At 39.9% G+C, this 15,403-nt stretch overlaps 2 protein-coding genes across 3 annotated transcripts in view; one reads left to right on the forward strand and one right to left on the reverse strand.

Annotated features, from left to right (window-relative positions):
- Positions 1 to 4,007: 4,007 nt before the first annotated feature.
- Positions 4,008 to 10,262, reverse strand: LOC101862756 (nucleoporin Nup37). The gene is made up of 7 exons (XM_005109142.3): positions 10,001 to 10,262; positions 9,446 to 9,576; positions 8,832 to 8,904; positions 8,241 to 8,429; positions 6,281 to 6,462; positions 5,428 to 5,563; positions 4,008 to 4,292 (listed from the first exon to the last, which is right to left on the reverse strand). The coding sequence occupies exons 1-7, from the start codon at positions 10,145 to 10,147 to the stop codon at positions 4,176 to 4,178; spliced, it is 975 nt and encodes a 324-aa protein (XP_005109199.1). The 5' UTR covers positions 10,148 to 10,262; the 3' UTR covers positions 4,008 to 4,175.
- Positions 10,263 to 10,343: 81 nt separating this feature from the next.
- The window catches only part of LOC101862978 (peptidyl-prolyl cis-trans isomerase), an 11,567-nt gene continuing 6,507 nt past the window's right edge, over positions 10,344 to 15,403 (forward strand). Inside the window, exons 1-4 of one of the 2 annotated variants that reach the window (XM_005109143.3) lie at positions 10,344 to 10,433; positions 11,872 to 11,967; positions 13,537 to 13,725; positions 14,591 to 14,653. In XM_005109143.3, coding sequence (XP_005109200.1) covers positions 10,353 to 10,433; positions 11,872 to 11,967; positions 13,537 to 13,725; positions 14,591 to 14,653 — 429 coding nt within the window. In that variant the 5' untranslated portion in view covers positions 10,344 to 10,352. The remainder of the gene's footprint in view (positions 10,434 to 11,871; positions 11,968 to 13,536; positions 13,726 to 14,590; positions 14,654 to 15,403) is intronic. The other variant, XM_013088486.2, reaches the window with a different exon arrangement.

The raw sequence follows: 15,403 nt of genomic DNA on the forward strand, positions 1-15,403 counted from the left end.
ATGTGTACATGTGTTGATTTTTATTATCATACAGGGTTGCCAATCCTTCCTTTTTTTTCTCCTGTAGATTTGATTTCTTTATTGTTATTCATTATTTCACCAGATTCCATATTAACGATTCTAGATTTTTATGACATTTGGATATATTGATCTGCATAAAGACCCCATTTTTTGCACAAAGAATCTATATGGTTGTACAATAGATGAATGAAAACCACCTTTCTGTCAAGACCCCTTTTTAGTTTGATTTGGTTTTGGGTTTTGGTTTTTTTTTGGTTACTGTTTACTATGAGTCTTCATGAGGGACCACTTTAATAAATTCGGTGAACAGGAAACAGGACTGATAATACTGATATGGAGTTGGCTTTCTCTGAAAAGCTCGAGTTTTGTTTCATTAGGGATGGCAGCCCTGTTGTCCAAGAGGTCTCCACATGAAATAATTACCTCCTCTAGCTTGTTGCCCCACACTTTTACTAATTATGAAGAGTTTTTGTTTTACAAGTGAATACTGTTCAGTTGTTTCCATAGAAACTCAAATTATGTGTAAAAGGGTGCATCATAGGTTATTAAAAAGCTTTTGCTTATGTTTGGACTGTGTGGTATAAGATAAAAGACTATGGTAAATTACGTAGAAGAGGAGAGTCTTCTCACAGTCTTGCATTTGTATCAATGTCCCAAGAATGTGTAACAAGTGTTTGGCCCTGACTCTACCAGACACGGAAAAAATATTTGATGTTACTCATTTTTCTTGCAATAATAACAGCTGCTATTTATAGTTTTCGTCTCTTCTGCTGGAAGTTGATCGTAACTTTGCGTTTGAAAGTATCGGAGTTGTCCATGCTAGGAGGACTGAAGCCGTTCACAGGTGATGCTTATTTCCCCCCCCCCCATCCCAGAATATTTGCATATCAAATTATGTTGATGCATAAAAGAATACTGCCTTGCATTTCATTGATTGCTCCTCATATTCCTTTGATAGCTTGAATGGTACTTTGGCCTGGCTTTTGATCTGTTAAGTTTGTTCTCCTTTTTATTTTTGTCCTTACAGGGTGAGGAACTTTGTCAATGTGAACTTTGTCGATGTGTATTGTGGTCTTGTTTTTTTGCCATATCTGTGCAGGTGGCTTCCTCCTTATTTTTTTCCTTCCTCGAGTTTAAAATGATCTGTGTACTAAACTCTTTAGTGTAACATGAAGGAATGTCCGTCAAGCTATCATGTATAAAGCCCTTTCATTCCAATTCATATTACCTATCTAATATCATGTACACAATGTAAAAATTAATCTATGAAATATATATCAGAACTATGAACGTTTTTTGGGTTGTTTTTCTTTGTTGGAGTAAAGAGTAGTAAACAGTCACGGTGGGTGGTTGGCGGGTGCTCTGGTGTGGTTTGCTCCTTCTTTCCTGTCAAACATCTATCGTCCTTATCTCTCCCTTCTTCTTTTTTACGTTTGTTACTCTCTTGTAACACCTCTAATCTTCTGGCGCTCATATGACCTTATGCAGTTGCGAGCGCCGTAAAACCTCTACTAAAACAAAAACAATACAGTCACGCTCATAACTGTGCCTGATCTACAAAAGGGAACTGCTGCTTTTTCTTTCCTGATCCTTACTATCATCATTTTCCTCTACTTCTTTTGTACGTTTGTCACTCCTTTGTGACCTACTATTTTGGGGTGCCTTGATAGTCGAAGCAGACCTTGTGCTGTTGAAGCTAGAGAGATGAGCAGTCTAAGTCTGATTCCCTGTAAAGACTTCTCTGTTGACACCCACCCCTTGGCGCTCATATGACCTTATGCAGTTGCGAGCGCCGTAAAACCCTCTACTATAACCCCCCCCCCCAAAAAAAAACAACCCAACCCAGACACAGCAATGGTAATTTAGTGAAGTGAACAAGTAAGACATTACCTAACAAGCAAAAACGGGGGGAAAGGAAAGGAGTAGGGCCTGCCAATGGCCCTTTTCCAACCACTGCTTAAAAAGTATGCACCTTTCAAATGATGAGTTTTGTGTTAATTGAATTGTGAAGAGTTTGTCCTGTGCTTCTGTTGGTGAGACACTCGACTGCAAGCTACTGTGGCTTGGTTCCTCATTGAGTGGTTGCTCTGAGAGGGAGAGGGAGAGAGAGAGAGAGAGAGAGAGAGAGCAACCCAGTGTGCCAGGATCTGGACAAAAAAGAATTATCTTATTTTCATGGGATCTTTTAAGATTGTAAATCGACAGAAAGAGACAAGTAGTTTGTACAAGTATTTGACAAAAAAGAATACGTTTTTGCCAGTATGGTTTTTAAAAAAAGGGCTCAGCGTCTCATTGTTTCACAAACATCGTATTCTGTGGACTGATGGTTGGTGGGTGCTCTGTGTGGTTTGCTCCTTCTTTCCTATCAAACATCTATTGTTCTTATCTTTCCTCCTTCTTTTTCGTGTATGTTACTCTCTTGTAACGCATCTATTCTTCGGCACTTTTATGACCTTATTGGGTTGCAAGTGCCGTACACGCTTACTAAAACTAAACTAAAAGACTGCTGTGGGGGGGGGGGGGCTCCACTGCCCATACAGTACCGTAACCACTGCAAAATGGTGTCGGCATCCCTAGATAGATGGATAGGTTTTCTGACTCGCAAACATAAATGGGTTCGAATCCCATCAGTTGCCAGATGTTGAGTCCTTCGGAAAGGCACTTTACATGAATAGACCTCATTTCACCAAGGTGGGAATGAGTACTTGCCCATAGACAGACAGGGAAAGATCTGTGAAATCTGCAGCTTGCACTGTATGCTTCCCGGGAAGCTGAGAATGTTTCCTAGTTGTGTTCTAGGGTTTATTGGGGTAATAATAGTTGTAAAGTGAACAGAGCATGCAGTAGGGTGAAGATATGCGCTATATTATACTATATAAATGCAGTTATAATTTTAATTTTATCATATCATTATTATCTAAAAATTTACCAGCCAAATCCTGACAGGGCAAACATCTCAACAATGAGCACAGTTCTAGACGAGATGGTACAGGGCTGTGCCTATAGCCTAAAGCCTTAACGGGTGAGGATTAGAGCTGGGCGAAAAGTCGATTCCGGAACTGATTCCCACGATTAATACTACGGAAGTAAAGTTCTGTCTCTTTACGTAAACCAACGGTTACCAGTAACTTTTATCATTAAAATCTTTTTTTTTAAAAAGAATTTATTTTTGAAAAATAGAAGTTGATGCTTCGTAGTATTCTGAAATCAAGTTTATCCCAAATCCTGAAGATGTTCGGAGCCAACTAGATAACCACCGGAAGAAATCACATCATTAGAAAGTAAGTAATTGGGTTCGGAGTCAATTCCTACAATTCCTAGCTTTCAATAATCGGGAACCTAGCAGCCTAGCACTAGTGAGGATGATGGGAAGGAGAACATTTTAGTTGATGCAAAAGAACATCAGGTTTCAGGTTTAGTAAAAGTTTTACACTTGCTGCGCAATTAGGTCAAAAAGCGCTCAAAATTTAGAGTAACATACAAAGAAAAGAAAGAGGAGAGATAAGGATTTGTTTTAGTAGAGGTTTTACGGCGCTTGCAACTGCATAAGGTCATATGAGCGCCAGAAGATTAGAGGTGTTACCAGAGAGTAACATACAAAGAAAAGAAAGAGGAGAGATAAGGATGGTAGACATTCGATAGAAAAGAAGGAGCAAACCAACCACACCAGTGCACCCACCAACCACCTACAGTGAGGAGAAAAGAATGCAATAGCTTTTATTATTTAACAGGACAAGAGATCTGATAGAGCTGTACTTTAACTCTAAACATTACAGAGGTGCTCCTGCAACAGGCAGAATACAAATTAAATCTGGTAAAATAAATTTCCTTTTCAACTAACATGGCTCTTAAACAGAGAAGTTGAGGGTTAAGGATTCTAATGAAGAATACTCCCCCCCCCCCCCCAACAAAAAAAATAATTAAAAAAAAATAAATTACCAAAACAACCCCCCCAAAACAAAAACGACCAAAAGCAAAAACAACAGTAATCTTCCATATTTGAATGTGGACTCATTATATTTTATTGTTGCGTCGTTCAAAGAGCTTTTGCGACAAGTTGCGTTACATTCTTTCCACACCACCCCTTGTCCGTCATTACAGTAACAGTTGTCGAAAAGTGAACACAATCTGAAGAAGTGGGTCAAGGTCGGAGGTCAGATGGACTCGACGGTCCACAAGTGTACAGCTCTGTCTCCCCCGACCGCCACCAGGGGAAGGTGAAGGTGCCAGCTCAGGCCGTACGAGATGGGCAGGGACGTTGACACGTGGAGCTGTGGAGGGAGAAACCGTACATCCGAGTGAACTGTACTTTCAAACTTTCCACATAGGGAGGGAGAGGGAGAGGGAGAGGGAGAGGGAGAGAGAGAGAGGGAGAGAGAGAGAGAGAGAGAGAGAGAGAAGGAAGTTGACACGTGAACCTGCGGAGGGAGAAACCGTACATCCGAATGAACTGTACTTTCAAACTTTCCATCATGTACGGAGAGACGGAGGGAGGGAGAGGGGGGAAGAGAGAGAGAGAGAGAGAGAGAGAGAGAGAGAGAGAGAGAGAGAGAGAGAGAGAGAGACATAACCTATTTTAGAGAGTACTTACTACTACTCACGTAGAGGAAAAAGTGCAAAGACCCAAAAGACAACATTTTTTTTACACAATTGAAAAGTGATAAGAAAATAAATCAATTTCTTCATGTTTCCAGTTACATTCATTGTAAAAAAAATATTAAAACAAAAAAATTGCATATCCACAAAATAGCTGAGTTTCGTTTTGAGAAGGCTTATTAAAAAAAACCTAACAATTATTGAGACATGTTCAATTTTGCTTATATATCATAAGGTTGACTTACAGGTGAGTTAATGTCTTCTGGGAATGAAACAAAGATAAACGCATCCTTTCAGTTTTCGTAGAGGTATTACGGCGCTCTCAACTGCATAAGGTCACATGAGCACCAAGGGGTGGATGTCAACATAGAGAAGTCCTTACAGGACTCTGTTCACCTCTCTAGCCTCAACAGCACAAAGTCTGCTTCGACTATCAAGGCACCCCGGAAATAGCAGTTTACAAGAGAGTGACAAATATACAAAAGTAGAGGAAAAATGACGATAGTAAGAATGGGGAAAGAAAAAGCAGCAGTTTCCCCTATGTTGTTCCGGCACAGTATGAGCATGACAGATAAATCAGCCCGTTTACAATTCTACTGTGCATAAGAACATGTTAATATCCCCCCTTTGGGAATGGCCTGAAGACAACTTCAGTCAGTAGCACAGCCCTGGTGGGGGAGTAAACTCATCCAAAGTTCAACTAGACTGTTGTGATTTGTGAAGAAGATGAGCGGGAACTCGAGAAAATGATGAACTTAACCGAAGATCAATTCAAGCGGAGTGGACTGTATTATACTTTGTAAGTCTCACCTGTTGGTGGCGAGTATTGAAAACTTTCAGCTGTCTCCCCGGGCGGCCACAGGTGGCCAGTAAGGATTCATGGCAGCGAGACCACCTGAAATGTTTGCCTCCCTCGTTGTGTGCTGGTCGTCTCTCAATGGGTAAGCTGCAAGACAGCGGCACAAAGGGACAGGGGGAAGTGAACAGGATATCCATAAATGATAAATAAAGTGATTGTGAAAATGGTATAGGTTTTATACTCCTATCAACACTAATAAGTTTTTTAAGATACGGGAACTCCAGATTTCACATCCATCTCCAAAAGTACCGAGCTAAATAAATAGGAAATTCGAGGAAAGTGTCTTTTCTAAGTGCACAATATCAGACTGAGCCGAGGCTCAAACCCTCAACCTGAATCTCATGATTACTGGACGTTAAATAAAAGGAAGGAAAGCTTGTCCCAGCACAAGAAATTTGGGAATCAGAAATATTTCCACTTAAAAAAAAAAGTCAATCATTCAAAACGAATATGTTAACATTTGCAACAAGTTTGAAAAAGGGAATGTAACGTAAATCACCAGGTTGCTATGATATTCAGCCCCATATATCCCCTGCACCCACTACAATAGACATTTCCAGGGGAAGATCAGCCTGAAGGATGATAGATAATAGATGTTGGATAGGAAAGAGGTCGTACGAGCAAACCACCCTAGAACACCCACCAACCACTCACCTTCTAGGCCTTTAACACACACACACGAAAAACAAGCACACAAGAACAACAGTGGCAGAAACACAAAAGCAGGAACCCCCCCCCAAAAAAAAAACCCCAAAACAACAACCCCCCCTCCCAAAAAAAAAAGAAAAGCCCAAAAAGTAGTACCTGGACACGGAGACGTTAAAGACGAGCCACTCAGAGCCACAGACGGCACCGACCAGCAAGTTGTTGTGCCGAGACCAGTCAGCTGACATGAGCGGGCTCTGGCCGCAGCTGAGGCTCATGATTGGCTGCTGGTTGTGCAGCGACAGGAAGCGGATGGTCCCGTCCTTTTGCGCCACCATCAGCTGAAAGTAGTGAAAGAGATACTGTAGATAGATGCGTGAGTGGAGGAAAGGATGTCTGAGAGAGTGAGATTCCGAGAGAGAGAGGGATAGGGGGAGAGGGAGAAGGAGAGAGAGGGGGATAGAGGGAGAGGGAGAGAGAGAGGGAGAGAGAGAGGGATAGAGAGAGAGAGAGGGAGAGGGACAGAGAGGGGGATAGAGAGAGAAAAAGAGAGAGGGATAGAGGGAGAGGGAGAGCGGGATAGGGAGAGGGAGAGAGACACAGAGAAAAGGGAGAGAGGGAAAGAGAGAGACAAAGAGAGAGAGAGAGACAAAGAGAGAGAGAGAGAGATAAAGACTAAGAGACAGAGAGAGAGAGAGAGATAAAGAGACAGAGAAAGAGAGACCAAGAGATAGAGAGAGAGAGAGAGAGAATCCCTCCTCTTGCACCATCAAAAACATCAAAGGGAAACAAATGCATGGCAGGATAATGGGTCTGTTTATTTGTCTGCTGAGTAAGGAGAAACACATTGACACAATTATGGTCATTTAACGCAGGGAAAAAGAAAAAAACCAGACAGACAGACAGAAACAACAGAGGGAAAGTAAAGAAGTGGGACCTACCACCGGCCATCTCCAAGCACCCGCTTGTATGTTATTTTTTAATTTTTTAAAAATAGTAGAGGGTTTACAGCGCTGGCAGCTGCATAAGGTCATATGAGCGCCAAGGGGTGGGTGTCAACAGAGAAGTCCATACAAGGAATCAGACTTATTCTGCTCACCTCTCTAGCTTCAACAGCACAAGGTCAGCTTCGACTATCAAGGCACCCCGGAAATAGCAGGTCACAAGAGAGTGACAGACATACAAAAGAAGTAGAGGAAAATGACAATAGTAAGGAATAGGAAAGAAAAAGCAGCAGTTCCCTGTTGTAGATCAGGCACAGTTATGAGCGTGACATGAATCAGCCCATTTACAATTCTACTGTACTTGAACGAGAAATTTCCCCCCTTTGGGAATCGCCTAAAGACACTACTGTCAGTGGCACTGCCCCGGGGGGTTTGCATGTTAGAACAATGAGGGACATAGTAACATCAAAAAGGCGATGTCCTGGAAAACTTGTGTATGAGAATCTGGCTCAGATTGTAAGATTAAATATAATTTGATTGACGACTGTTGCAAAAGTTGTATCCCAAGAAACATTTTTGTCTCTCTTTTTCCAAAGGCCATCCTGCTGCAAATGGATACTTGGCTATCGGATAATATGTCAACTATTAATTCTGAACACCCAGCAGAGTAGAGGGTTAAAATTGAAAAGTGGAACAGGCAAAGATAAATCGTTGAGGATGTCACTTACAATTTTTCACCCCCCCCCCCCAAAAAAAAAACAAACAACCAAAAATTGTTTTTCTGAAATCTGAGAGACAGACCCCACTTAATTACTTATTATGATTTGACATACGACATCAACCATTTTTCTGAGACATTTCATCTGGTCTTCATAATAGAAAATAAGAATTATGAGAAAAATCATCACATCACATCGCTAGCGTAAGCTGACAAAGTGCCTTTTTTCACTCACAGCAGTTTCCAGATAAAGAGTGTCAGCATAACCATACAAAATATGCAGGCGTTCTGTCAAAATTCGAATTCTTATTCATTAAAAAAACTAGTCACAGTTTCCCTTTGATTTTTTTAACACAAGTAGGGCAACTGATTTGATTAAGCAAAATAAACAATTTTGTGCCCAGAAATGAATAAAGGAGTTTTGTCTGCTTAGGGCAGACCTGGCCTTGGCTCTCACCTTGAAGGGCTCATCTGCATGCCAACACACGGACATCCCCGGCGAGGTCAGCTGAAATATGGACTCCTGCGTGCCGTCACTGACTGACCACACTCGACACGTCATGTCGTCACCTGTGCTGGCGAGCAACACGCCCTCGTTGGGGTCAAAGGTCAGGGCATTCACATAGTCAGAGTGACCTGACAAAACCTGATGTTCAGAGACAATTTAACGAGAATAAGTTCTTGTAGTTTTTATACCATTAGTTCTCAGGGTCTTGTTCTATGAATGAAACATTTATGACAGAAGGACTGCATTATAATGGCAGGATGAGACAATGATGGTCATCCATCAAAGAAATATATTCAATTACTGAAAGAACACAGACCAAACAAAAGTCTTAACACAACTTTAACTTTAAGTTTAAGGAAAACTAAAACAACATTACCTCTATTCTCAACACCAATTAATTCACCCCCCATCCCCAAACAAAACCATTCATGACTAAACTATATATATGATTTTTTTATTATGAGTCGACTAAACACCCGTAATAAAATTATCACTGCCCCCGCCCCCAAGTTGCTCCTTATTACTGAAGCACTGATTTACCTTGACACTGTGGGTAGAGTTCATGTCTGTGGCAAAAATTTGTAATGTCCTGTCATCTGCAGCAACGGCAAAACTGAGGACATTATGAAGTGAAAAAAAAAAAGAGTATGTGAAAGAATTCAACAAACCTACTAGGAAAAATTGTAATAATTGAGGTGAAATTTAATATTTATTCTATAAATCAGATGCTTTTTTCACTTCATAATAGTAAATGTGTCAAATTTCGTTTTCAAGTCTTATCATGTAGAATCTATTCATTATGAACGAGAGTCTCACCAATGTGGAAAAAAGTAGACACCCGTAGAACTTGAGAGAAGAGGACACCAGAAACATGGCCAGTGGGTGGCTGGTTGGTGGGTGGCCTGGCGTGGTTTGCTCCCACTTTTTTTTATCAGACAAATTTATAGTCCTTACTTCTCTCCTCCTCTTTCTTTTCCTTGTGTAAGTAACAAATGCTCTAGTGACACCTCTAATCTTCTGCATGTATGGCCTAATTGTTATGCAAGAATTGTAAAATTCTTACTACCCCCCCCCCCCCCCCACCGTCATTCATAATTTCAAACCATTTTTGCTGATGTAGCCTACCCTTACTTATTATAGAATCTATTTCTGACCTCATTAATTTTGGTAGCACTTGCAGGGAGGTCTGTGGGCTCCAAGCAATCGCCAAAGGGGTAGCGCTTTTTGAAGGGAAGTCCCGAAGTCGTTTGAACTCGATGCCATTGGCCACCTCGGCATCTTCTTCCTGCACAAGAGAAAAAATGGAGGGGGTTTACTCAATTACTCTGTATTGTTATTATTATTAATTACATTATAATGCGAAGAACTTTTTTGAAGTCAATATATATAGATCTAGATCTAGATTTCTATATAATTTTATCTGCTATATCTGGGGCTACAAAAAAAAGTGGAAACGGCAAGTAGCCTCCTAGGCTAATAGATCTAGATCTAGATCTACTGAGCGCTGGTACTAAGTTAGCGCCCACCGCTCACTACTGCTAGACTTTTCAGCCCATACGATTTGGTGATGGTGAGGGGCGGGGTGGGGGTGGGGGAGTGGGTATAAAGTTTTCAAGAGCAGTCTCCCCCCCCCCTCCGACGACTTTGTAATGATAATATCTTCTTGCCTTCCATTATTTATAAATTCAATGAAGATTAGCCTAGCCTACCTGGAACCTGCAGGAGTATACCGACACCCCAGATGATGTTCCGACCGCAAGGAGTTGATAAGACCATTCAAACGGAGAAAATTCAACACATTGAACTGTATCTTCACAGGGAATTGTATATGTACATTCTTGGCTATCCTCTTTCATCGTGGGGGACTAGCAGAGAAGGTATTTATGGTAGAGGTTCAAGTCAAAGCATAAAGCTGATGATAAAGGGAAGAGAAGATTAAAGCCGGGTAAATTCAATGTTTTTCCGGTAATGTTTTTTAATTCGCTAGACAAGAACAATAACTTTTTTTCACGTTGGTAAGAATGCTGTCCCTTGCCGTTTCCGTTGGAAACCTTAAACAAGATGGAGGATGCTGTGTGTAAAATAGCTCTTTACGGGCAAATAAACGATGTCAACTTTATCAAGGCGAAGTCTTGCATAGAGGTTTGTAAATTTGAAAAATAGTGCATCGTATCATCGCTTCACAGTTGTATGGATTTAGCTGTTGAGATTGTGTGTCATATTGAGTTTAATTTTATTATTTATGTACAACTGAATTCAAGACCAAGACGTCAAGAAGAAAAAACCCCCACTAAAAAAGTAATTTTAACAACAAAGTTTACAAAGTTTCTTTCATCCACAAAGAAGGTAGGCTGTAGGCCTAGGCATTCTCCTTCTTAGCAGGATAAGCAAGCATTCTATCGAATTATTTTGAAAAATTTGTATTTTCATACTATAAGGGAGAAGTGGTTGAAGGTATATAGATCTATATGTTATATGTTCAAATTAATGCCTAATTTCTAAGGGTTTTTAATTTTTCGGAATTGCTCCGCGAGATTGACAGAGTTAGGATGCGATTTCCATAATAAATTTGAAGTTTTGGCACAAAGTTTAGAATATGTTGAGAATTACTGATAAAAGAAGACACAACTGTAGTCTACTGGAATGAATATACTCACTCAGACATATATATATATATATGAAGCCAAGCAGTTACCACCTGACACAGTATTTAAAAAAAATCCCCCCCACACCAAAAAACAACCAAAAAAAAACAAAAGGAAAAAACTGACATCTGAAAAGAACTTTTAGTGCCCAGGAGTCTCGTCAGTTCATTTTAAGGTAAGGGAAGATCATTGTACAGATTTTGGGCCTGACCATGAATGAGTTACTGCGGATTCTTCCCCTGTCCATTCGGCTAAAATCCCGGTTTGCTTAAGATCTCGTATTTACCTTGCTCTCAAGCATGGGGATCTTAGGTGGAGTTTAATTGAAAAGGAAAAATAGGTTTTCGCCACTGTGAAACAGAAAAGTTTATTAAGTTTCATTCTTTGAAATGTCTCGTACACCTGCAGTTTGTGTGTGTGCATGTGTGTGTGTGTGTGTGCGCGTGTGTGTGTGTGTGCGCTGTTATATTAAATCTACACATATTTTTAATCCTGCTCACGCACACACATACACACACACACTCACACACACACACACACACACACACACACACACACACACACACACACACACATACACAAAGACACACACGCACTTATAAATATATGTATACAGTTGAAAGTGTGCTTTACATGTAAACACCACCTATTCAAGACAATTGCCAGCACAAATGACCACTTTCTATTTCCCCTTTGTGTTTTTTTCTTGATTAAGATGGCACTATCAGAGAGGATAATACCCTATCTGTCTTAAGATGACTACTTTTCTCCTCATCAGTAGGCGATCATCTTGGACCAGTCTGACTGTAAACATAACACATTGCCATTACGACAATCAAGACAGCATATTCACATTCATAGATTTTGTTTTTTATGCAACTGCTCTTTTTTAGAAATCCTAGTTACAACTGTGTTGGTGGTTTTTCTTCTTCCAGGATTTGCACAAAAGGAGGCCAGAAAAGTTCCCAGATCCCGTCATCCATGGGATGTTGCAATTTGACTGGGACATCTTCATAGAAAACAAAAGGAAGGTAAGTTTGAAAATTGGTTTCTTTTAGCTCCAAATGTAAAAACTGATTTAATATAGTCATATACTCAACTCTTTGGCAATGGGGCACCTGGGAAGAGATGTCTAAACTTAGAGGAGCTGAATTAATTTACCTACATATTATGAGTTTTGAACTTTGCACTGGAGTGTTCCCACAGCATAAAGACTTCATGCCATTTTGCTCATTGGAGGAAGGTCTTTATTTACAAACTCATGAAAAACCCCTCACTTAATTCCTGTCAAAAGAAGCCAAAGATGTTTTTATCAAGTGAAATCAGTTGTCAGTAGAATTTACGACCGTCTGCATATTGGCTACCAAATCATCTGTCCTCTGACACTATATCCTGCTTTCCATTCCCCTTCCTCCCCCCCCCCCCCGTCTCTCCCCCCCCTCCCCTCAGTTCCTAGCATCAGTGATAAAGTTGCCTTTTTGAAATCTGTACCGCTCACTATAAACAATGAATCTGCCTTTGATTACTGTCTGTGAAAGATATATCATGTTTGGTACGGTATGATTTTTTCTGTCTTTCAACGAGAAATCCATTGCTTATATTTTCCCTCTCCAATATTTCGTAATTTCTATTTTTAATAAAAAGGAATACTTTTCCCTTCTGGCAAGAAAAGAAAGGTTGATCTGATAGTAGACAATGAAATAGTCAGCCAAGTTTAATGTCTGCCCTGATAACATTGTGTGTGAGGCGCAGAACATTTAAAGTGAAGAGAAAAAAATATGACGGACAAATCTGTCTGCTTGGATGCTTTATCTCACCCAGCCTAAGTTGGCCTTGATGTGCAGGTTTAACTCCTCTGAAAGCTGAGGGATTTTACTATGTACAAGCACTGAAGTCTAGAGATTAAAATTTTTTTTCAAAATTATATAAAATCTGAACCATTTAACCAACTGCAATACCCTTTAGACACAATCAAGTACAACACAAGAACAATAAACATACCAGAGCACAAGTGTCTAACTTTGCTAGATTATTTGTCACTTTAAAAAAAAAGGGATAAAATTCAATGTTAAAGAAATTTAGGAAAATAAAAGATGTTCTCTGCAATTTACAACACAAACTGTCGTAACAGTCACCTAACTGAAAATGCTCTGGATCAAAAAGTTATTGACTGATTTACGGGAAATTTGTCATGGAATTATACAAATGGCTAGGCATATGTCTAAGCTAGATCTCGTGCTTTTAGTAGCATTTATATAGACGCTGTATGGCGATAACGACAATCCTGCGTTTTCCATGAGAAACCTCTCACAGAACTGACGGCCCATCCCGTGTTTTTAAACTGGAACCCGTCTTCAGTGAGTTAAAGTAGCTTTCCTCCTAATTGCTCTAAACTGTAGCATGTGGATATTGAAAAGCCTCTCCTTTGATTTCCAAAGCAAGTTTGTTATGTACGAGTGATGTTTTATTATATATACTTGTATTAACAAAATTTATATTTAAAAAAAACAAAAACATTTTTGATGAGAATAAAACTAGTGTTGTGTGAATCTGTTTGCTATAACTGAGGTACACACATATGTCCACCATTCTTTTGGCAGGAGCTGAGAGGTGAAGCCTGGGCCTTTGACGAAAAAGCAATTGCTTTTGTGAATGGCACGCTTATCGGAGGACCTGATGATCTGATTGGTTGGGCGGAGGATAACCACAATTTTGAGGAGTACAGACCCGAGCCTTTATACTTCACACTCACAGAGGAAGCCTACAAGAACAAATTGAATTCCCAAAAGGTACCTCCCCCCCCCCCATTTCTTCTTTCATTTCTTTTTTTATTTTAACTTTTTCATGGAGATTGGCCATGCACCCTCTCTCTGTTTTAAAACTGATATGATTGAAAAAAGAGATTAGTTTTATTAGTCTAGTTTGCCTTTCAAAATATTCTCTTTTTTTCGCTTGGGTCAGCTTAGAAACAAAACAGGAAAAACATTGTGGTATACACACACAGACACACACAGGCACAAACACACACATTCACACACATGTGTACACACACACACACACACACACACACACACACACACACACACACACACACACACACACACACACACACACACACACACACACACACACATTCATGTGCACACACACACACACACACATGCACAGAGATGCATGTACACAAACACTCACCTGAAACATGTATGCAGACTAAAACCTCAAAATGAACGCATGCTGAAACATGTCAACTCACATGTGTTTTCTCATTCTCTGTCTCTTTCACATATCCGCACTGTGCACATCATCTCTCCACTTAATTTCTCATTTATTTATACAAATGGCAGAGATCAATTAATAAAATCTCATGTGGACACCTTATTTTCAAGGAAAGTTGAGGCACAGCAGGCAACGCACGGATAAGGTCTCAGATGATTTCTCTCTCTCTGTTGACTTTATTTTCAGTCCACTGTTTTCTCTTGATCAGTGACCATTGTACATCTTGAATGTTTAAAAAATATTTGATGAGCACCATTACAAGGTGTGTTTGATTATTTCTAATGCCTTGAAAAGAAAAGCCTTTGTCAGAAGAGCAATTGAGTGTTTACCCTTAAGTTTTTCCATATTGAGTGAAACATTTTTTTTTCTTTATTCCAGCATGATCATGTGTTCATGGATATTGCAATCAACGGTGAATTCATTGGAGGTTTGGTGATTGAGGTGAGACGCTTGTCCAATAATAATAATAATAATAATAATAATAATAAATTGCATTTATATAGCGCATTTCCACAAAGAAGTGTTCAATGCGCAGTACAATAATACAAAGAACATATAAAGCGCACAGATCCTATAGTAATCCTCTTTCTCTCTCTCTCTCTCTCACTAGTCTCATTCTGTCTGTCTGTCTGTCTGTCTGTCTGTCTGTCTCTCTCTCTCTCTCTCTCTCTCTCTCTCTCTCTCTCTTTCTCTCTCTCTCTCTCTCTTCTCTCTCTCTCATTCGCTCTCTCTCCCTCTCTTTTCTCTCTCTCATTCACTCTCTCTCCCTCTCTCTCTCTCTCTCTCTCTCTCTTTCTCTCTCTCTCTCTTTCTCTCTCTCTCTCTCTCTCTCTCTCTCTCTCTCTATCTATCTCTCTCTCTCTCTCTCTCTCTCTCTCTCTCTCTCTCTCTCTCTCTCTCTCTCTCTCCAGTACATCCTTGAGTAAAGACAATCCCACCAAAGCATATTGTTTTTACATGGTGAACAGAATATCTGCTTCACCACTATCCATATGTCATCTCTTGTTATTGTTGAAATGTACAGAAGTTAATTTGACCGACCTTTGGTTTTGCTCTCCGTAAAAAAAAAAAACAAAAAAAAAATTAAAGAAAGAAAATGTACGCTCTTTATGTCATGATAACAGGTTATATTTTAGTCAATATTTTAATCTGTTCTTACATTTAGGATATATTGCTACTAGGGAACCTTTT

Source organism: Aplysia californica, unplaced genomic scaffold, assembly GCF_000002075.1.
Source record: "Aplysia californica isolate F4 #8 unplaced genomic scaffold, AplCal3.0 scaffold00750, whole genome shotgun sequence".
NCBI lineage: Eukaryota > Metazoa > Mollusca > Gastropoda > Aplysiida > Aplysiidae > Aplysia > Aplysia californica.

Excerpts from the sequence above, each read along its gene's own strand:
- LOC101862756 (XM_005109142.3), bottom strand. The coding sequence starts at position 10,147 with ATGAAAGAGGATAGCCAAGAATGTACATATACAATTCCCTGTGAAGAT. Across the intron at positions 6,463-8,240 it reads ATGCAGATGAGCCCTTCAAG|CTGATGGTGGCGCAAAAGGA; the intron begins GTGAGAGCCAAG and ends CACTACTTTCAG. Across the intron at positions 5,564-6,280 it reads TTTAACGTCTCCGTGTCCAG|CTTACCCATTGAGAGACGAC; the intron begins GTACTACTTTTT and ends GCTGTCTTGCAG.